The following is a 21,629-nucleotide window of genomic DNA, read 5'->3' as shown; positions in this document are numbered from 1 at the left end:
TGATCAGATATTCTTTTTTTTTTTTTTTTGGTTTTTGGGCCACACCCGGTAACGCTCAGGGGTTACTCCTGGCTATGTGCTCAGAAGTTGCTCCTGGCTTGGGGGACCATATGGGACACCGGGGGATCGAACCGCGGTCCGTCCAAGGCAGCGCTGGCAAGGCAGGCACCTTACCTTTAGCGCCACCGCCCGGCCCCAATCAGATATTCTTAAACAACAAAACAAACAAACAAAAATATTCTTAAACAAAAGCTCTATACGTGACAGTGAAAGTACGCTAACCTGATTGCTTGTACTATGTGGTATGTCTGCACGATAAAGGTACAAAAAATATGGTATATCTTTTTACTTCCCTAAGAAATAATTAGAATAAATTTTCTTATTTGGGGGGGGGTGGGCTATTTTTGATAGACAGCAGTTCAAGTGAAAACAAACTCTTAATTGAATCAACAAATACACCAAGAAAGTATACACAATGACCCATAATACCTCATTTGTTCCTTGCTACATTGTGTTGTGGTGACCTACTCTGGAGTCATTTGTTTTTTGATTCACTTCTTTCGGATTGGGTACGTTCTCCTTTTAGTAAGATTTCTATGTTCTTCTCTGATATAAAAATCCATGGCCTTTCACTCTGGCTAAGTATTTTTTAGTGGGGCCGGGCGGTGGCGCTGGAGGTAAGGTGCCTGCCTTACCTGCGCTAGCCTAGGAGACGGACCGCGGTTCGATCCCCCGGCGTCCCATATGGTCCCCCAAGCCAGGAGCGACTTCTGAGCGCATAGCCAGGAGTAACCCCTGAGCGTTACCGGGTGTGGCCCAAAAACCAAAAAAAAAAAAAGTATTTTTTAGTGTTTAGAATTCTGGGAAGATTTAGACGTCAAATTGCTACATAAGTATTCATATACTCAGGCTTGGTAATTTCACTACACAATGTCCCAGATGTGAGATTTTAAATTAGTACCTACCTACCTTTTGATAGCCACTGATCTTCGCAGGTACATTTAAAAGTGTTTCCTCCAACTACTTTGACTTAAAATACAGCTTTTGAATGTTCCCATTTTCAAATGACTTTAAGAAAAACATTTTTGTAAAGACTTCATACTTCCACTTTTTTTTTTTTTTTCGGCTGTGAACATGAGAGTAGATTTATTGGAAAATGTGGAAATTAGGGCTGACTCTGAAAGAATAATGTCTTGATTGAACTTTGAGTATTGGCTGGAGGAGGGGAGTACTTTGAAGGAGAGGAAATGTTAACTATTTGGGGGCTGAGAGGGGGAGTCCTTTTTCAAATCAGGGAACTTGTCCAGCTAACTTGATGACTGTTTTTTTCTGTTCTATGTCATCTGTCTAATAGCGAAGTAAGCGAAGTAAGTCAGGTTACGTGTAGGAATAGTTCAGATATGAAGCGCACATTTCATCCTTTTGCACAAATTAGCAAGATAGCGAATAGACTGCCAGCTCTGAGGATGAAAGAGCAGAGAGTGCTGCTATTTTCTGTAAATGGGTCAGAGAAAACATCACTTCCTAAAACGACAGTTTGTTCATTGAAGCTGGGAGGAAACGGAACCAGATTTAAAGAAGATCGCTTATTAACCAGTTCATTTTAGTATTTTTGTCTTAAAATCCGAGTCTGGGGAGGCCTCTTTAATCTCAAGACTGCCTTTTGGGGTAATGGAGCAAGGCAGTTTAATCGGAAACAGTGACAAGCACTGACCGAGTCTCTCCAGCTTGAGGCCATCCGGATGTTGGAGCGAATCTGTCCTGGCAGCTGGAAGGCGAATACCTGCCCAGGTATTTGAACATGATCAGTTTGAAACTCTTGGTGCCAGACTTGTGGGACACTTAGAGGCAAGTAAAATAACATTTGGGCACCAAGAAGGTCCTAGCATCAGGTCTGGTGTTTCAGCCGTATTTCTCCCCCTACCCACTCTGGTGTTAGAAAGCAGCATGGAACTCGCACTTGAAGCTAATTAAAAATAATAGGAGCAAGACTCTCTGCCCCCCTTATAGACCATGTGTCCGCACCATATTTGGACCTTTTTTTTAAAAATTATTATAACTCTTATTTTCAAGACTTAACAAGAACCTCATGTTGAGTATTTCTAAACTGCTTCCAGCTTTTACAAATCAGTTTTTGTTGCAGTAAAAATGGCCCATTTTTTTTTTCTTTTATGGGAATCTAATTTTCATGAACGGGAATAAAATTGCCCACTATTTAGGTTTACTTGAGGCTTTGAAACTGCCTTCTCAGAGAGCCTGGCCTTGCACTCGGCTGGCTCACAGAGTACTGGCTGTGTACTGTGGAGCCCGCTGGCTCTGGTGTTGGATTTTCGTCTCTAATATCTGCCTCTTCTCCCCTTCCTTACCTTGCTTTGGCATAAATGTCTCTGTACGTTACACGCAGTAGATCTTAGAGATACTGTTTATGATGTTCGATTTTTCCCCCACCTCATTAAGTCAGCTGACATCTTTCAGACTTGTACTTTTAAAACTAGCGCTGAATCATTTTCTTAGCCTATAAAAAAATAAATAAACTTTTAGCCACATTTTCATGTGTAATTTTTTGGAGGCCAGGACTGCACTTGTAAAAATTTGACTTGTTCCTTAGCTTATAAAGCCACCGATTTAGCACTTTAGTTTACTCCCAATTTTTTCCTCTTGAGAAAGCCTCAAAATTATATATTCCCAGTATAAAAGGAATTTACCCTTGGCAAGGATACCTTATTGTTTCTAGAAGTATTTAAATTTTAATATTTTTTCAAAGTAGTTATTCAGAGGGTAAAACAGATTATTGCCACTTAGAACCCTTCATTTGCCCAAGCAAGAAATCCTTTTATGTGGAGAGAAAAATTACTACGCCTATATAGGATTTTAAAAAATTTCTTTTTCTCTCTATTATAGGGCTTTATGAAGTCTATAAATCTTTTATCAGTGTATAATTAATAACCCCAACTTGTGCTAATAATAGTCTGTTTCAGTAGCCGCAATTACTATGTCTCTAGTACAGAAGTTGTATGGAAGGATTCAGTGGAGGGGGATGAACCTTCTAGATCTCCTTTGACAGACATTGACAGCAATCATTAGCCTGTGAGAGTTAGAGAGATTGGTAAATACGCATGAAATCTTGTCAAAGGTGATCATGAAGCAAAATACAGCCCTTAAGTGTTTTGTTAAATTTTGTTTATCAAAAATGATTGCCTTCTTGAAGCCAGGGGCAATTTCTGAGCACAGAGCCAGAAGTTACCCCTGAGTGTCGCCAGATGTGACCCAAAAATAAAAAAAAATATGATAAATGTTTTTTAACTAAATAAAGCCATTTATTAAGAAATAGTTACGGGGCTGGAGAGGTGGTAAACAAGGAGGGCATTTGCCTTGCATTCAGCTGACCTGGGTTCCATCCCCAACATCCCATATGGTCCTCCAAACCCACCAGGTGTGATTCCTGAGCACCAAACTAGGAGTGAACCCTGAGCATCACCAGGTGTAGCCCCCAACAAAAAAGTTTACTGTATGATGGGTAAAATTATATGGAAGAGTGATAAAGCGCTGCAGTCTAATTTTGAGGAGAAGGTTAGAAGAGTGCAAAATGTTGTTTCTTTACTGTGAGACTTGGTTTGACCCAGCCCTTACATGAAATTACATTTTCCTTCCAAACACTACTATGGTAATTTTGGCAATTACTTCCTTATCTCCGAGGAGGAAATATCTTAGGGGTTCTATACATGCTTCAAAGAATAAAATGATAAAGGCTTTTAAAAAAATTCTAAACCCAAGTATTGGCGAAGACTAATAATTGTCTTTATCTGGCAGTTATCACCTCATCTATCTTATCTTATTTCATTGTCAAGTAGATAAAGTCAAAGAATAGCACTAACCTTCTCCAAAAACTGAGAGTGTTCAGTGGGCTGACCTCAGGCTTCTGAGTGACCCATGAACACTGTGGGTGTGACCCACAGTGGTTTTTGACAAGGTAAGGTTCAAAGATTAAGGAACTAGTCCAAATAAAATGTGAGGCCATTAAACTTGATCCAAGAGATGGGACTGTTCTCCCTAGTGTTTTTGAAACAACAAGCAACTATATTCATCTACCCATGAACTGTGCATTAGAAAGTGGAGAGTCAAAGGTATTCACACTCAGAGTATGATCAGGAGTACTTTTTGTGCAACACAGTGCCTGTCACCTTTGGTGTTAATACATGTCTTGTTTCTGCAAATAAGGGTTTTAGATTGTTTGGAACAAGTTGCAAGAAGTAGTATATGCACACATTCAGGAATCTTTCCCCACTGTTCAGTCCTCTTAAGTGTAGTATTAGATTCTATTCAGATGAATCCAATTGTATTGAAAACAAGACGGAAGTTCCGGGTGGTAATCTTGGCCTAGGAGAACTTGGGTCACATGCGTATCAGTAATTAGCCAGCATAAATGTTTACTATCTAGGTAATGCTATTACTCTATGCCCATAAATGATTCCTCAAAGATTGCTTAAATTGTCTTACTTGTTTAGACTTTTTATAGAGACAACTTCTTCCATGCCTGTTTAAAAAAAAAAGATTCTGTCTGACTGCTGGGACACTAATCATTTGCATTTCCCAAGGAGAATTGCATTAGGTTTTATTAGTAAATTGGGCCTATAACTTTTAAGGCCAGATTTTATTAGATATCACACATCAACATTAGCAAATTGTAAACTTGACTGAAATACAGAAACGCAAATCAAGAAACCAAGACTTAGAGCACTGGAAACTTGGGGGTGGGGGGTGGCTTACATGAGAGAAATTATACTCCTGGCTCCGAAAAATATTTTAAGTGCTTGACTTTCCTTTAGAAATTGAGCAACCAAAAAGCACTGGCAACCGACACACTTTGCCCTGTGTGTTTTCAGTCTGGTGGCCTGAGCCAGCTTCTTGGGAGATGAGCGTCTTTGTTGTCTCTTAAACCCACAGCTGGCTCCAAAGGACAGATTCGCTGTCCTACAGTAGGACTTCAGTTTAAAGACATCCCATATAACTGAATTTATCCACTTCAGAATTAATCTAAAGGTGGCCAGATACTGTAAAAAATGTTCAAGCATCCATCTGGTGTGACTTTGTCCTTGAAGAAATGACCTCAGAGTTGATCCAGTTGTGACCAGGGACTTGATTATAACTCCATCAAATAGGAGTAATTGTCTAGCACTTCGGGTTTCCATGTTTGTCTGTATTTGTATTAATCACAGTCTCTTGCTGCCTCTACAAGTAGATAAAACTTGTGAGCTGAAAGAGAATGAGGCCCTTTCGCAAAATTGAAAGCTTTTGTTAACATAGTTGGCCCATAAAATGCTTTTTCCTTTTTTCAGAGTACCTCAAATTAAAGTAGGCCTCAAATTAAAGTCTTGCATATTCATATTGTAGTGAGAATAATAAAACTGTAGGCTATTTGGCCAGTAAGCTCCACAAGCCCCTTCAAAAAGAATAGGAGTTAAGTCTTTTCCATTGTTGTTGTTGTTGTGCCACCCAGCGGCATTCTGGGGTTACTTCTGACTCTGATCTAAGAAATTACTCCTGGGCAAGTTCTCGGGCCATTTAGTATGTCGGATCAAACCAAGGTGGGCTGTGTGCAAGGCAACACCCTCCCCGCTGCTGTCCTATCACTTGGGTCCCTAGAAGAGGTTAATTCATACCCCAGCATATCTCCATCTGTTTCCTCTAAGCCTGGCTTCCATAATAGGAGCTGACTACTAAACTCAGAGGTTTTCTAATCTGAGCTTGATTTATTCTTCCTCATCAGTGTCCTGATTGATTTAGCAAGGTGATTTAAGTATTAACAAATTTTCGTAAAATTTCTTATATACTAAATGTTGGCCCAGATATTTTTGAATATAAAAAAAGTTTAAAACCTAGAGCCTGTCTATTTTAAAATGTCATATTAGCTAATTAATTCCCATATTCTCCATAATGCGCGTAGTCTGGCCAACTGTGCTATTCCAGATAATTCTCCCTCCAGAGATATGAGCCAGGTGGACTCTTGTAAAGTGATTTGCTCTTGTTTTGAGTGGAAATTGTACAGCTTGCAGATGAATTATTAAATCAAATACATATTAACAAATAAATCCAAGTGCAACATGCTAAAAGCTGTATGTAGTAAATGAGAAAGGAATGTATAAATTAAGACCCACCCACTTTAATAAGTTGAAACCACCTTGGTTTCAGCCCAAACAAAAGTTTCTTTTTCCCCCTCTCCTTGTCAGTGTGTGTGTGTGTATGTGTGTGTGTGTGTGTGTGTGTGTGTGTGTGTGTGTGTTTAAATCTATAAAAGTATCTTAGACCAAAAAAACAGGCAATATAATGTTCTAAACTCAGCCAGCCCAAACCACTTGAGCTGCACGCTATGACAGCTCATAAAACCGAGAGTAGTTTTTAACTGGGCTCTGTTTGACATTGCCAGAGTGAATTTTCCTTGCAGGAAGTAGCCAGAGGGTTTATTTTGTTTCCAGCCCCTGGCTTTGATCTCTGTACTGTCACGTCTCTGGTTACATAGCCCTTTTTCACTGCCGTAAATCTGCAACAGTTAATGAGAATAAAATTTCCTCCTCTGGCTGCTCACATGCTGTTAAAATGCCAAACCACAGCCAACAGCATCTTTGCAGATGGTCAGCGCCCCGTGTCTGCAAACAGAGTGACCCACTGGGATCATCTCACCGCTGTCTTTGTAATTCCTTTTATTGGGTTTTCTCCTGGCCCAAGGAACTCATTTTACTGAGAAGAGGGAGTAAGGGATTGCACGGGTGCTGGGGAGAGGGCAGGGTTTGGGGTGCTGCCTGCCATGAGATTCGAACAGGGTCTCCTTTAAAGAACAAGCCTGTCTTCCTTCTCCCCTAAATTAAGTCACCGGAGAAGTTGGTTTCTTTGAGCACCTTCCTATGCTCTGTTTCAGCACCTCATCAATTCATTTAATAAGTCAGAGCTTTGCTTTCCACGTTTTGTTCCAGCGGTGACTGTGGGACTGAACCGGACTGAAAAGGTTTTGATCAACTTTCTTTCCTCTACATTTAAGAATTTTAAAGTAGGTTGAGCGAGAGCAATAGCACATAGGGCCTTTGCCTTGCATGCAGCCAAACTGGGACGGACCTGGGTTTGATTACAGCATCCCATGTGGTCCCCCGAGCCTGCCAGGGGTCATTTCTGACTGCAGAGCTAGGAGTAACCTCTGACTGCTGCTGGGTGTGGCCCAAAAACAAACAACAAAAAAAGAATTTTAAAGTAAAATGTATCCCTGTTATGAGGGTCCTATGATCCATCTTCTTAGTGGGGCCTGACAAGTATCAGAAAGATGATAAATACCTTCTGGCTAAATCACACCTTTACAAGATGAACTTCATACATATTAACATATGCATCTCCATAGGCGTACAGTCAAATTTCTTTTTATTTTTTTCTACTTTGGGGCATCTTCATTGAACATTTTAATTCTTTGATTCAGCAGTCAAGATATTATTAATTCAGAAACAAAAAAATTAAGGAGAAATAGATATCATTAATGACATTATTGGCATTTAAATTAATTGAATTGATTTCATTGAAATCAGTTGAGTTATTTTGAAATTACTTGTCAAGAAATTCACTCCCAGAAAGTCATTGAGTGGCTAGAGAGTACAGTGTGCCTTTCCTTGCATACAGCCAACCTGGGTCCAATCTCTGTGCCACATAGGACCCCCCCACACTGCACACTGCAGATGTGCCCCAAAAAAATGAGGAAGAAAGGACAGATGGACAGTTTAGTCATTGAGTCAGTAAAACTGAAATTTTGGGGGACTAGATTGATATCATAGTGGTTAGGGCATTTGCCTTGCATGCACTCAACCTGAGTTCTGTCTCCAGCATCTCGGATGTTCCCCCAGCCTTCCAGGAGTAACCCCTGAGTACTGCTGGGTATAGCTCAAAAACCAAAATAAAAAAAAAAAAACTGAAGGAGAGAATTCTAAATTACATAGACAGTTGAATTAAATATCAAACTTTTGTGATGGTTTAATTCACATGGATTTATTTCACTATCATGATTAGCACTTTGAAAAAATCATCAGCTCAAACATTGGTTTATTATGACTTGAAAATAGATGTATTTGCTTCTGTATAAACACAAAAAAGGCTCTAACTAGGACGTTCTGGTGGGAGCCTTTGTATCGAAGAGTTTAGTGTAAGTATTATTTCTAGCACCCACCTCCCCCAATTGTGTTTAATAGAAACTGAAGTTTCAGTTTAGTTAGACTGCATTAGATGGATAGAAAGATATACAGACAAACATTTCTGTCTCAAGGGCCCTTTTAACACTGACATCATCACTATTAGTATCAAAAACTTTTCACTGAAAGTGTTTTTGATTTATAAAATCCATCCATTAAAGTCCATCAGGTTTTCTCATTTCTGAGAAATGAGAAATGAGTGGAGCCTGAAGCCTCCACTGACAGTAACTCAGAGAGGGAAAGGGAGTGTGGGGCTCATGGATTAGCTGTGGACTCCAATCCTTTAGATTTGCACCATTCTGGAGCCTGAGCGATTGTCAGCTTTCCCAGTGGGGACCAGTGGCACCTGGAAATCTGCTCAGCACCTGTCAGTTGAACAGGACAACCTAGTTTGTCCTCACTAGAGCAAGCGTGGCACTGCCGGGGAGTCTGTTTTCTGGAGTGACTTGGTTTTCATATTTTATCAGGACCACTGGTGATCTCTCAAATACCTGTTATCACAGTCAGAAAAGGGTTCAATCTTCAGTTGCTTTCTATGTCCTTTGATTAAGTAAAAGCTCTCAAGTGATTGGTGTTTGGGACAGATTAGTAAATAGTATGGCGCAGTCTTCTACCAAGCTTGTCATGTGTGGACATGAGTTCATGAGTCAACACCCCGTCCCGAGCACCAGAACCTGTGTGTTTATGCCTAAGCATTTCTGTTTCTCCATCTGAAGTTGACACCATCCTGTTTTTCAGAAATTTTTTTCATTTCTGACTTTTCCAGCCCCAAATAAAGCCCTATCCATATCCAATATGGAAAGGCATAGCAGTCTTAAGAACAACATGGGAAGAACAGTCTGATAGCTAACTCAAAGCCCTCACATGTGCAAAGATGGGGAAGACATCTCTGATCATGGTTAGGCCAGCCAGAATAGGAGTGGCAGCTATAACTTAAAAGCTCCATCTTCTCAGATGAATCCAAGGCACCCCCTAAAAAGCCCTGTGATAAAGTCTCAGATTTCCTACAAAGGTTTTTTTTGAGGTAGGAAATAAGCAAGAATTCTTAAAAATATTAAGAAGGTCTTCTTTAAAAAAAAGAAAATTGGGACCAGAAAGATAGCATGGAGGTAAGGAATTTGCCTTGCATGCAGAAGGTCAGTGGTTCGAATCCTGGCATCCCATATGGTCCCCCGTGCCTGCCAGGAGTGATTTCTGAGCTTAGAGCCAGGAGGAAGGCCTGAGTGCTGCTGGGTGTGACAAAACAAAAAAAAAAAAATATATTGATTTCTGGGTTTTAAGAACTTTCTGAATAGTTGGCTATTCAAAATTAACTTCAGAATCTGGGGCTGGAGTGGTAGCACAGTGGAGAGAGTGTTTGCCTTGGAGGTGGCTGACCATCCTCCTCCATCCTACCATAAGTGATTTCTGAGAGCAGAGCCAGAAGTGACCCAAAAACAAACAAACAAAAAGAAATATTGGGGCCAGAAAGATAATACAGGAGTTAAGGCACTTCCTTGCATGTAGCCAGCTTGGTTCATTCCCTAGTACCTCATATGGTCCCCTGAGCACTGCTAGGAATGACATACCACCACCACCCCTAGCAGTAAGGCAAGAGTAGCTCCTTCCAAGAACTAATAGATAGAACCAAATGCATAAGATATGATGATAGATATGTGAGCCCTAGTTCGATCCCTGGTACCATCTGAAATATAGGGTAATAAGGGTGGAAGCTCAGCAAAATAATTGCTCGAATCCATATTTCTGCATCCGGCCAACACTAACTATGCCCAAATCCATATAAAGTGAATCCAATGGTGCCACATCACCCTGTTCTGTGCAGGAGAGAGAAAAACTGCCACCCCCACCAGTTTGATGATATCTTTGTTTAAAGGCAGCATATTAGTTTCTCTGAATGGTTTACAGCTTAGCTTTTACTCCAGCCTTACAGTATAAAAGTCACCTTGGAAATCAGCGTGTAGAGAAAGCGAAACTTGCCTGTTGAGCCAAGTCAGATCGATCCATAGTAGAACAAGGGCCCAACATGGCAGAGCAGAATGCTAAGAAGTAAAGGGGAGGTGCCAGCCTAAGTCTCTTGTTCCTAATGCTATATGCAAAGCTGGAATTTGATGCCTCAGCTGAGCCACAATGCCCTGGGCCCCCCCAGGATATTTCCAAGGGGGGTTCAAGTGAAAAAAGCACATAAATGGGGAGCCAGTTAGTAGGATAGGTTGGTGGGTAAAGAAACCAGAGGCTGAGGGTGGCTGACCAGACAACAGTGGAGGGAGAAGAAAGAACTACAGCCTACCCTGCTGTGGAGTCAGTGTAAGCAGTGGGAAGTGTTCAGACTACGTGGTCCTTCTCCAGGGATGTATAAGGGCAGTGTCATGAAATGCTACCTTATGCAGCTGAAATCATAAACTTGCTCAGTATCCCCCACTTTTTCTTTTTAAACCTCTCATACTAAGCTCCTTGAAAAAACACCATTTGTATTTTTTTTTTCAACTAGAGCTTCTCGCACATCTGTGTGTTTCTCAGTTTTAGAATTAGTCTGACGTAGTTATGTGGACCTTTCCTCAATCACCGGCACTTGATATTTTATCTGAGCTCAGCTGCACCATGGCACATAGAGATGTGATGGCAGTGTGAGCAATATTTAATGTTTGAGATACCTACCAACCAATAAAAACATGCACCCAACTATTTATTAATGTAAGGTAACAAATGAGAGCAAAACGTTTCAAGGCCATCTCCAAATATTCCTAAATTTGAGTCTTTCCAAATTTTTGATGAATTATTTTCGTTTGGTTTGGGGGGGCACACCCAGTTGTGCTGAGGGATTACTACTGGCTCTGCACTCAACAATCACTCTAGGCAGTGCTCAAAGCGCCATAAAGGATGCTGGGGACCAAACCTGGGACGGCCACGTGCAAGGAAAGTGCCCTCCCCAATATGTTATTTCTCCAGTCCCATTAGATGAGTTTTAACAAAAGCAGAAATAAGCTTTGTATTCACAAAAGGCTTCTGTGGTGGCAGGGTGAACTGACAAGTTTGTTGCTTGCTTGGCCCCTACTAGGGTGATGTCCAAATGTCAAATTTCTGTCTCTTATGGGATGGGGGGGGGGGATCATGGTCATTTTTAGGGAATGGGCATGCCAAAGTGGGACTCTGCCACTTGAAGATTCTCTCTGGCAGCCTGCGACCTCTCTAGTAGCTTTTAGAGGGTGCTTAAATGCCATGACTGGAAGCCATGATTCGGTTCTAACTGGACACCTGAGTCTTTTTTTTTCTTTTTCCACGCACTCACGAACTCTCTTGAATCATGTTTCGGGCCATGGACTTCCCAGAATGTTTCATTTCCATTTAATTTCTCATTAGTCTTTTCCAGAGGTTTATCACTCCCTTGCCCCCACCACCAGCCAGGCCCCACTGCTGCCACCACCCTCCACATTCTCCCTTGTGTTTTCCTCTCTGGCATGTGTCCCCCACCCACCCACCCTCCCAGAAGTTAAGCAGATTGCAAAGTTCAGCTGTTGCCAGGAAGGTCAGAGATCACCCTGGTAGCCCGAGTAATCCAAGAGGTTTTAAGTATTGGAGCATGTAGTTGGAAATGAGATGTGCTCTGACAGGACTGGCAGACCAATAGGAAAAAGAAATATTTGTGCTTGGAGAAGCGCATGTGTAGCGACCGAAGTCAAAACTGATGGCTGGAAGTGATTTCAGTCTGAAAAAAAAAAGTCATCAAGGTAACACAGTTCATATTTTAGAGAGTCTCAAAATGAACCGGCAAGGAGGTCAGTGTTGCACAGTAATTAGCTGGACTGCTTGGGCCTTAACTCGCTCGTTCCTGAGCCCTCTGGTTAAGCCATCACCGGGGAATGAGGGGATGCGGTTTCATCTGCACTTTAAATCAAGGAGATGTGTGTTTGTGTGTGTGTGTGTGCGTGTGTGCATGTGTGTGTCCATGTGTGCACACCTTAAAAAACAAGGTCTTATGACATTATATAAATGTTGAGCCAGTAACAGACAAACAGTTATTCCAAGAAGGTGCTAACGACTCAGTTTATTGACCTAAGGGTTACTTAAGTAGCTCTACCAGTTCCCTTCACTTTGGTCCTGCAGAGTGAGGCACTGCCTGGTTTTATACCCAGATACCCCTTTCCAGCCGCTCTTCCCCTCCCGGGAGAAATGGAAGTCTAAATGAGTAGATGCTCGCTCGATGGTTAGAAGGTCTGCAGTAGATTTGGATAAATATTTGAGCTTTGTGATCACATCTGACAGCTTCCCCCTCCCCCTTTTTTTTTCTGTTAATTGCTACAAATAAGGAAAAGGAAAAATCTCTTTTTGTGGCCCTGGTTAGTTCTTATAAATCTTTGTTCTCTTCAAACTAGTCTGTTCGGAGTACACAGTTTGCATGGTTTAGAGGTCCTTTCACCTTTGAACCGTGAAGAAAATGAATAAAATTAAATGGGAAGCACCTTTGCTTCAAAGGAGGCAGTTGGGGCGGCCAGTGGGCTGGGAAGGGAACATCAGGGTGTCCAAAGTAAGGGCCAGGCTGGGTCTTAGGAACCAATAGCCAAACTCTTCCTGGCTCAGTGTTGGCTTTGTGGGTACCTGGGGTGCTCCCTGTAAACCTGGCCATGAGTTTGCCTTTCTGCTCTACTTTTCTCACCACCTTGCTAGGTTTTCCTTCTAAACTTAGCCACTGGCCCAGAATCCACCAGAGTTAATCTTCTGTCTAGGACTTCAGACTGAGATCAGTCCCGAGAATTACTCTTTTCTGAATTCAGTTTGTTTCATGTGGGTTTGGGGCCTCACCATGCAGTGCTCAGGAACTGTTCCTGGCTCATGCTTAAGAGAGCACCTCTCCATCCCCCAGAGGGCCATATCAATGCCAGGGATAGAACCTGGGTCGGTTAAATGCCAGGAGGGTGTACAAACCATTCTGCCCCCTCACCTCTACTAAGGTCCCCATGTCACTGATGGGGTTGGATGTTAGGAAATCCATCTTAGAGTTTGAGGTCTGGGAAACCCCTAGGTAGGCCTTGATGTTTTGTCAAACTTTGTTTGGACTCTCAGAGCCCAGAGCCAGCAGCCAGTGCACAGTGCAGATAAACCTCAAGTTGAACACAGTAAAATAGGCAAAAGCTCTAGAAGCAGGACCATCATGAGAAGTGCTTGATCCATGAGTAAGAAGATCCCCTAAGAACTAGTTAATAAAAGTTCCATGAAACTGCTGTTAAAGGGGAAGTTTAAAAATGCAGAAATCAGCTGTGACCCCACACAAATGAGAACCTCACGGATAAAACATTTTCCAAATAGATTCTGCAGCAGGGTGAAATAACAATTAAGATGTGTAACAAAAAGTGTATGTGGAGTGTTGAAGGAAAAACAAACTAAAAAAGGAACATTGAAGGAATGGCATTGAGGTGGCATTCCTTTACCGTTGGAAGAAATCAGAGACTATTTTACACCTGGTTCTTTCATCCTTTGTATAAATTAGTTTGTTTTTTTATAATCTGAAGCATCTCAGTATAGTAACTAAATTGAAAATCTCTGTACTCAAGGTGTGATTTCCAGCCCAGAACTGACAGCTGTCTTTTAAAAAGATCTTTTTTTCTGAAGTAATTCTAGGTGATTACTGTAAATCCTTCTACTTAAATATTTTATGCTGTTCGTCATTTGTCCTCAATTTAGGTAGGAATTACTGCTTGGTCTAATCCCACTAAAGATAATCTTTAAATTTCTGAATTCCTTCATAAATGAAAAACTGATACGCATCTAAAAGCTTGAGTTAGGGAAAAAACAAATGGGGAATGAAGGCACATTTGAAATAGATTGGCAAGATGAGAATATGCTTCACTCATGGCAGGAATACAAAGTGCAAACTTGGAGCAGCCTAAAGAGCGTGCTGACTAATTCCAACACACACAGTAGACAGTTCTACCACCGTCTTCAAAGTGACCCAATGGGAGTTGGGGTGTGTATTCCCTTCACCCAAGACAAGGATCTTCTACCATTTCCATAAGCTCCCCCTCACTAAACTTCTTGTATGACATATTCATGTTTAATCTTTACTAAACGCCTTTCACATCGAGAAGATAAAATATTGGTGATCTGGGCAGAGAAAGCAAAAGAAACGACTTTCTATCCATGTTATGTATAGTTGAGGCACTTGAAAACCTAATTAGGAGACAAGCCCGCCCCCTGGTGGTTTATCTGCGAATCTCCGGCATATTGACGCCTCCACTATTCCAATGTTGGTCTGACCACTCTCGCCAATCCACACTGCTCTATATAGAATATAGAAGAATTTTAGGGGATGGGGCTATTGTACAGAAGGCAGGGTACTTGGTTTGATTCCTAGTATCCCTAAAGAGTCTCCCGAGCCCACCAGGAGTGAACCCTGAGCACAGCCTGGTGTAGCCCCTCAAAATTTTTTTTGTTTGTTTTTTTCTGGCCACTCCCATTTGATGCTCAGGGGTTATTCCTGGCTAAGCGCTCAGAAATTGCCTCTGGCTTTGGGGGACCATATGGGACACCGGGGGATCGAACCGTGGTCCTGATCCTTGGCTAGCGCTTGCAAGGCAGACACCTTACCTCTAGCGCCACCTCGCCAGCCCCTCCTCAAATTTTTTTATGTAATAAAATAATTGTAAGGGACCTGGGAGAATCTAAATGGTAAAGCACATGCCTTGCATGTCTGAAGAGGAGGAAGAAGAAGAAAAGGAAAAAATCATTTCTTCCAAAATAGTCCAGTAGTTCCTAATACATCTTCAGTCTGAACTGAATGGGGTTGGCGCCTACACAGAATCTTACGTTGATATTTCTATTAGAGCTGGCGTAATAGCATAGTGGGTAGAGCTTTTGCCTCGCACATGGTTGACCTGGGTTTAGTCCCCAGCATCTCAAAAGGTCCCCCAAACCTTCCAGGAGCAATTTCTGACCTCGAAGCTAGAATTAACCCCTGAGAACTGCTGGGTGTGATGCAAAAAAAAAAAAAAAAAAAAAAAAGGAAAACAGGAGTTAGATCTTGTATGATGTCACAAGATAAAAGAGTCAAAAGTCAACTTAGATTATTGCTAAGAATGTTTCTCTGGAAAGGGGGGAGAGGGGGGAGAAGGGGAAGAGAGAGGAGAGAGAGAGGGAGAGGAGAAGAGAGAGATGAGAGACTTAGAGACAGAAAGAAATTCTGACTTGACTTCACTGTCTGACCTATTTACTTGTAACCTCCACTAGTCACAGTCTTTATCTGCACCACACCTGCGTGACTGGCTGGGGAATCTAAGACACAATAGACTTGGCCTGGCCTTGCCCCTTCTCGGTACAGTAATGCTGATTACTTTTCGCTCGTGCAGCACTTTCCATCCAAGGATGCCAAAGAGCTTTGCCGCTATGCACTAACTAGCCTGGCCGGCCCCAGGTAGGTGGTCTTACCTGCATCCACAGGAGACGAACCCCCAGCCCCAAGATGTGAAGTGAGCACTGCGCACCTGCCTGCGTCACCCCAGCCCTCACTGCATGCGCCTGTCGCAGTGCCTGATTTCTTTCCCTGGCATCATCTGGGCTTGAGTTTTGTGCCTCTGACTGCCAAAGCTGCTTGTTGCCAGGAGTTGAGCTCTGCTTGCTGAAGGCACATTCTGCATGGAAGTGGTTCTTTTCCAAAGCCATTGAGAAACAAGCTTGACAGGGACCTGGGGCTGATTCACCTCTCAGCAGAGGTGGAGCTACAGGTGTATAAAATCACAGATTCTTTAGTCTTCCTTTGGCAACTGAGACTAGAGCTACAAGCAGAAGCACGAGGAGAAAAAAATAGGAACAGCCAAACTTCTCCACTAATTCAAACCTATCTGTCTCTTTTGGTCCCTAGACACCATTAGTCTGGGTTGGGTTTTTTTTAGGGGGGTGGGGGTGGGGGGACATCTTCAAAGCTACCTTCAGAATTTCATCAACAGAAAAATGTCATCTTCTCACAAGATCACAGTAAACAGGACACACTCATAATTTACCATTTCAAAACTCATTTCCAAGATTTTAACTAGCTTTCAGAAAATATGCATACTTTTTGACAGAGAAAGAATACAAGTAAGTTAGGTCCTGTCTTTTTAATAAATTCTCTTTTCCTGGGAATAATATGTCTTGTGAAGACTTTGGTTCTTTCCATTGAATCTTTTTTTTTTTTTTTTTTGGTTTTTGGGCCACACCTGGTGACACTCGGGTTACTCCTGGCTACGTTTTCAGAAATTGCTCCTGGCTTGGGAGACCATCTGGGACGTTGGGATAGAACCCAGGTCTGTCTTGGGTCAACCATGTGCAAGGCAAACGCCCTACCACTGCACTATTGCTCCGGCCCCTCCATTGACTCTTTAACTCTATTCCAAAATACATACGTGCATGTACACACACACACACACACACACACACACACACACACTTCATTATAACCCTAAAACCCTAAAAATTTGTGGTGCTTTGACCTTTATCTCATTTTGAATTGTGAGAGGAAGTTTGTGCCCCAATGAATATACTGTTTGAGATTTTCCTGGTAAAGAGGAAAAGGTATCTTTCCATCAGTTGTAACCACATGATTTTTAAATCATTTGTATTTTCTTCAAGCTTACACCTGCGCGTAATTCATTTGCTCTGGTTGGCAACATGTTCACCATTTGTCACTGCATGCATGAGCTGTGTGCATGGGCAATTTCTGACCTCCACCTTCACTGGGAAGGCAGACTTTGTCCTTCTGCTGTATCGGTGCTTCTCTGCCTCTTAGATTAGAATGTGTTTTGGGGAACATGTTTTTCCTCGGAATTATTTTATTACTAGATGAAGAAATCTGGTTTGTCTTTTTAGTAATGAAATGTGTCTGTATGAAGCTCTTGGTAACTTTGGACTTCTTTTTTTTTTTTTTTTTTTTTTTTTTTTTTTTTTGTGGTTTTTGGGTCACACCCGGCAGTGCTCAGGGGTTATTCCTGGCTCCAGGCTCAGAAATTGCTCCTGGCAGGCACGGGAGGACCATATATGGGACGCCGGGATTCGAACCGATGACCTCCTGCATGAGAGGCAAACGCCTTACCTCCATGCTATCTCTCCGGCCCCGGACTTCTTTTATTTCTACAGAACCAGTTAAAACTAAAATCTATATTGTATTTTAGTCACTCAAAAGTTATATGTCCTTTTGGGGCCAGAATGATAGCACAGTGGGGAGAGCATTTGCCTTGCATGTGGCCTACCCAGGGGATGCCAGGAGTAATTTCAGAGCAGAGCTAGGAGAAACCCTGAGCATTGCTGGTTTTGGCCAAAAAACAAGACAAATGTAATATATCCTGTGCTATCAGAGGCTGGAACGATATAGCACAGTAAGGAGGGCACTTGCCTTGTATGCAGCCAACTGGGGTTCGATCCCTGGAATCCCATATGGCTTCCCTCCCCCAGCAATCAGTAGTACCTAAACACAGAATCAGGAGTAACCCTGAGCACCGCCAGGTGTGGACCAAACCCCCCACCCCCACAAGTTCTATGTTCTATTTAGTTTCTTTATTCTTTTATTTTATTTTGCATTGAGCAGTCAGAAGGATTAGCAAATGAATTCTGCCTTTTAAAATTTTATAAAAGTTCTTTTTCTTTTAGTCACAGAGCCTTACTATAGCTTAACCCTGAGATTCTACTGCTGAAATGTAGGTCGGTGCTTTCTTTGTCTCTTCTCCATGACCAGACTTAATAACTACACTGTATTTGTCATCATTTCACACAGAAAGTCTCTCAGAAAAGTACCTAACTTATATGCTTGAGTTCACTTCTCCAGCAGCCTCCCAATAAACACACACACACACACACACACACACACACACACACACACACACACACACACACTCTTCCATATTATTATGGTATAAACCATAGAGAAGTGTGATTTTCAAAAACTACTTTAAATTTTATTTTTTGGGGTGGCCACACCCAGCAATGCACAGGGATCACTCCTGGCTCTATTTGAGGATCACTTCTAGCAGTGCTTGGGGGGTGCCACATGGGATGCCAGGGATCAAACCCGGGCCAAATGTGCTAGGCCAGTGCCTTTACCTGCTGAACTACCACTCTGGCCTCCTCAAAAACTTTGTTTCTGTTCCCCTCTTGGTCTGGTATATGAGCCTGAGGCTTCCATTATTATAACATACTGTTGGGAAAAGTATGAGGTGTGATTCACTGAAAGGAGAAACTGAGTCCTGGCAGGCACCTAAACCATTCCCTGTGCCAGGGAGACCTGCAAGATGATACCAACCTCTTTCCCCACTGCATTGTGTGTGCATGTGTGCCTATGTGTGTAAATGTGTAGAACCCCAGCCTGTTAACAAGCACCTTTTATTGTTTTCTAGCCTCGGAGTGGACGGCTTTAGCTCTCCAGTTGGCATCCTCGGTCGCCCCGCCACTGCCTATGGATTTCGCCCCGATGAGCCCTACTACTACGGTTTTGGGTCTCGGTAATGCCCCCTCCTTGGGCATGCCCACTCACCTGTGAGAACTCGGCTGCTCTAAGCCTCCCAATGCATGTATCTTTCCGTCTGTCCTCCACCCCACCTTGGGTCTGTGTCTTCCTTCCCACGGTGTGAACTGCAGGTGAGCTTCCGCCTCTCCTCCCTCTACAAGTCAAAAGGCTTGACATGCCCCGCCATTCCCCCCAACTCCCGCGACCCCCCCCCCCCACATTCACTGGAAAACTACTCTACATTATGTCTGTGACATGACTTGTTAAATTGCAATTAATGAGAAGCAAAAAACGTGACTAGATGAGCAGCATTCTTGTGTCTCTGTGTCTGGGCCTCCCCACTTAAGAGAATTGCATGGGACCCTGAACTGTCCTTATTTCCCTTTGAAAAGGCTGTTTTTGTTTTGCTTTGTTGGTGTTTTGCTTCACATCACTCCTGCCTTTGTGCTTACAGACATGGAACCCAATAAGTTTCCGAGGATTGAACCCAGATTGGCCACATGCAAGGTCAGCACCCTCCATATTGCACTATCTCAGGCTCCGTTGGGGTACTGGGCACCTTCCAAGGTGACCAGCTCTGACTTAATTAACAGTGGCCAGGGGTGAGTAGAACTGGTAGAGAAGTTTCAGTTCCCCACTTTGAAAATGTTAACGTATGGAGCCGGAGAGATGGCATGGAGGTAAGGCGTTTGCCCTGCAAGTAGAAGGACCGTGGTTCGAATCCCGGCATCCCATTTGGTCCCCTGAGTCTTCCAGGAGCCATTTCTGAGAGTAGAGAGCCAGGAGTAAGCCTTGAGTGCTGCCAGGTGTGATTCCCCCACCCCAAAAAAGGAAATGTTAATGTAGGAACTCTGAGGCCAGACTCTCTCTGACAAAAAGCTCAGGCAATGAACTGGGGTCTGGAATTGATTCCTTAGAGAGTGGGTGGGGTAGGGTCGGGACTAAGTCACAGGATCCCCTGTTCACTTAAACTTTAGGCTCCTCCTCAAGTTGTTCATTTGTTTTCATGGGGAGATGGAGGTGCAAAATCATCAAAAGGTATTGCTCCTTTAGGAAACCTGCCACAGAGCTCGCTTTGGCAGCACATATACTGAAAACAGGAAACCTGCCACGAATGTTAGCTGAAAAAAAAAAAAAAAGCAAATACATTCCCTTCAATACCTACTCCAGGTACCCAAGATCAGAGGTGCCAAGTGAGGCTCAGAGCTTCAAATCTTGCTAGTCTGGCTTCACTTACCCTCTAGGCAGAGTAGAAAAACTGGAGAGAGTCTCAGAAAAAAGCACTGCTTAAGGCCAGTCCCATAGGAAACCCTCAGTGTGGTCTCTAGGGCTAGCACCCATCTACACTGGAACCCAGGGCTGCGCTGTCTTTATCCAAGGCCGGGTTTTCCCACACCTGAGTCCCTTAGCTGTGCAGGAAGGGGCTGCTATTAGTAGGAGGGTGCCTCAACCAACCTTGTGCTCAATGAGAACTCTTCTAGAACTGAGCCCAGCCTCTAGTACCTAAGGGAAGGGGCCCAAGAAACTTGCACAGGGTTGAGACGCAAGTGCACGCGGCCGACCCTGTTCCATACCTGGCACCACTTGGCCCCTGAGCATGTGGGAGCAATTCCCAAGCTCCACTGGGTGTGAGCTGCATCCTAAAATAATAAAGCTTGACGTGGGGGCCCTCAAGGCCCTCATATTCCTGCAATGGCTGTGTCATCTCTTCTTCCTGGCCCCTCTGTCACTCACCTGTGAAACAGCCTGAAGCGACCTCTCTGCCCCACCTTGCTTGGACACAGTTATAATTCCCCAGCAAGACCACTACTGCTTAATTTGGTAAGGGGTCCCCAGAACTGGGAAGGGGACGGTATTTTGTGGGTACAGGACTTGTGTTGGTAGAATTGGTGGGTTCAGAAGTGAGATGGGCCCCTGCAGTGCTGAGGATCTCAGCTGACCTCAATCCTGAGAGTCACATTGCAGAGACAGACCTGTGCAGGCCACCTGAAGAAACACGGAAACTGGCTTTTATTGGGCCAAATGAGCCACGCAAGCGTCCCCAGGAATATTTAGCACTCTTGAGCCATCCAGACGAGAGACTATGCTTACCGCCGAAAACTGGAATGTCTGTACAGGCTGCAAATTCTAGCATCCTCTACCTGCCTAGTCCCAGCTCCGACACTGGCCGGAAGTTTCTGGACCCCCGGGACTGAAGCAGAGTAACAGCCCACGGCGTGTGCACCTTTGCCAGAAACCACGCTGCACTAACCAGTCAAACACACACACCCTCTTTCATCTAAACCAGGTTTTGGAAGCTAAGACAATTGTGACTTTGTAGTTCCTGGCACAAAGGGCCTGTGCTGATTGAGGTGGATAGTTGGGCAAGCTTCATAGCACATTGTCGGTTTGATCTGGGGTTTGTGTGTGTAAGGGGAGGGGGGACTGATTCTATATTAGGGGAACGACTAGCACAGATTCTATTGGGCCTGCATCTGGGTGGAAGGAGGATGGGTAATAAATACGGCTTGTGGGTTTCTGGCAGGTGCGTACTCCCAGTGCCTTATTTTTGCTTTCCGTAAGGGTGAGGGGGGTGCATTCAGGGCTCCTTGTCCATCCTCTGTGGCCTGGCACCAAAGGGTGCTGGCCAGCTGTATTATGGTGGGGGTCGCATTAACATCCAGCACCAAACAACCCCCCCCCCGCTGAAAGGCGCCTGCTAAGGCCTTGAAACTGTCGCACATGTCCCCGTTCTTCTCCCACGCAGCAGCTCAAAGGCCAGATTTGGGTTTGGGAGTGACACCAGGGTGCTCAGGGTCACTCCAGGGAGCGCAGGAGGGGCGGGGAATCGAACCCGGGGCGGACTGTGTGCAGGCAAGCTCCCTCCCCGCTGGACTTTCACCCGGAGGCACAACCAACTGTGTCAACAGCAGACTTGGTCCTACGCGACTTCAAAACTCGGCCTCTAA

At 43.5% G+C, this 21,629-nt stretch overlaps 1 protein-coding gene across 2 annotated transcripts in view; it reads left to right on the top strand.

Moving 5' to 3' along the window:
- Nucleotides 1-18,986, top strand: part of KIFAP3 (kinesin associated protein 3) — an 81,477-nt gene extending 62,491 nt beyond the window's left edge. The window contains exons 20-21 of one of the 2 annotated variants that reach the window (XM_049776452.1): nt 15,557-15,621; nt 18,572-18,986. In XM_049776452.1, coding sequence (XP_049632409.1) covers nt 15,557-15,602 — 46 coding nt within the window. In that variant the 3' untranslated portion in view covers nt 15,603-15,621; nt 18,572-18,986. The remainder of the gene's footprint in view (nt 1-15,556; nt 15,622-18,571) is intronic. The other variant, XM_049776451.1, reaches the window with a different exon arrangement.
- Nucleotides 18,987-21,629: the final 2,643 nt, after the last annotated feature.

Source organism: Suncus etruscus, chromosome 7 (genome assembly GCF_024139225.1).
Source record: "Suncus etruscus isolate mSunEtr1 chromosome 7, mSunEtr1.pri.cur, whole genome shotgun sequence".
Taxonomy (NCBI): Eukaryota; Metazoa; Chordata; class Mammalia; order Eulipotyphla; family Soricidae; genus Suncus; species Suncus etruscus.
The sequence above is the reverse complement of the archived record's forward strand: the minus strand, read 5'-3'. Positions and strand labels throughout refer to the sequence as shown.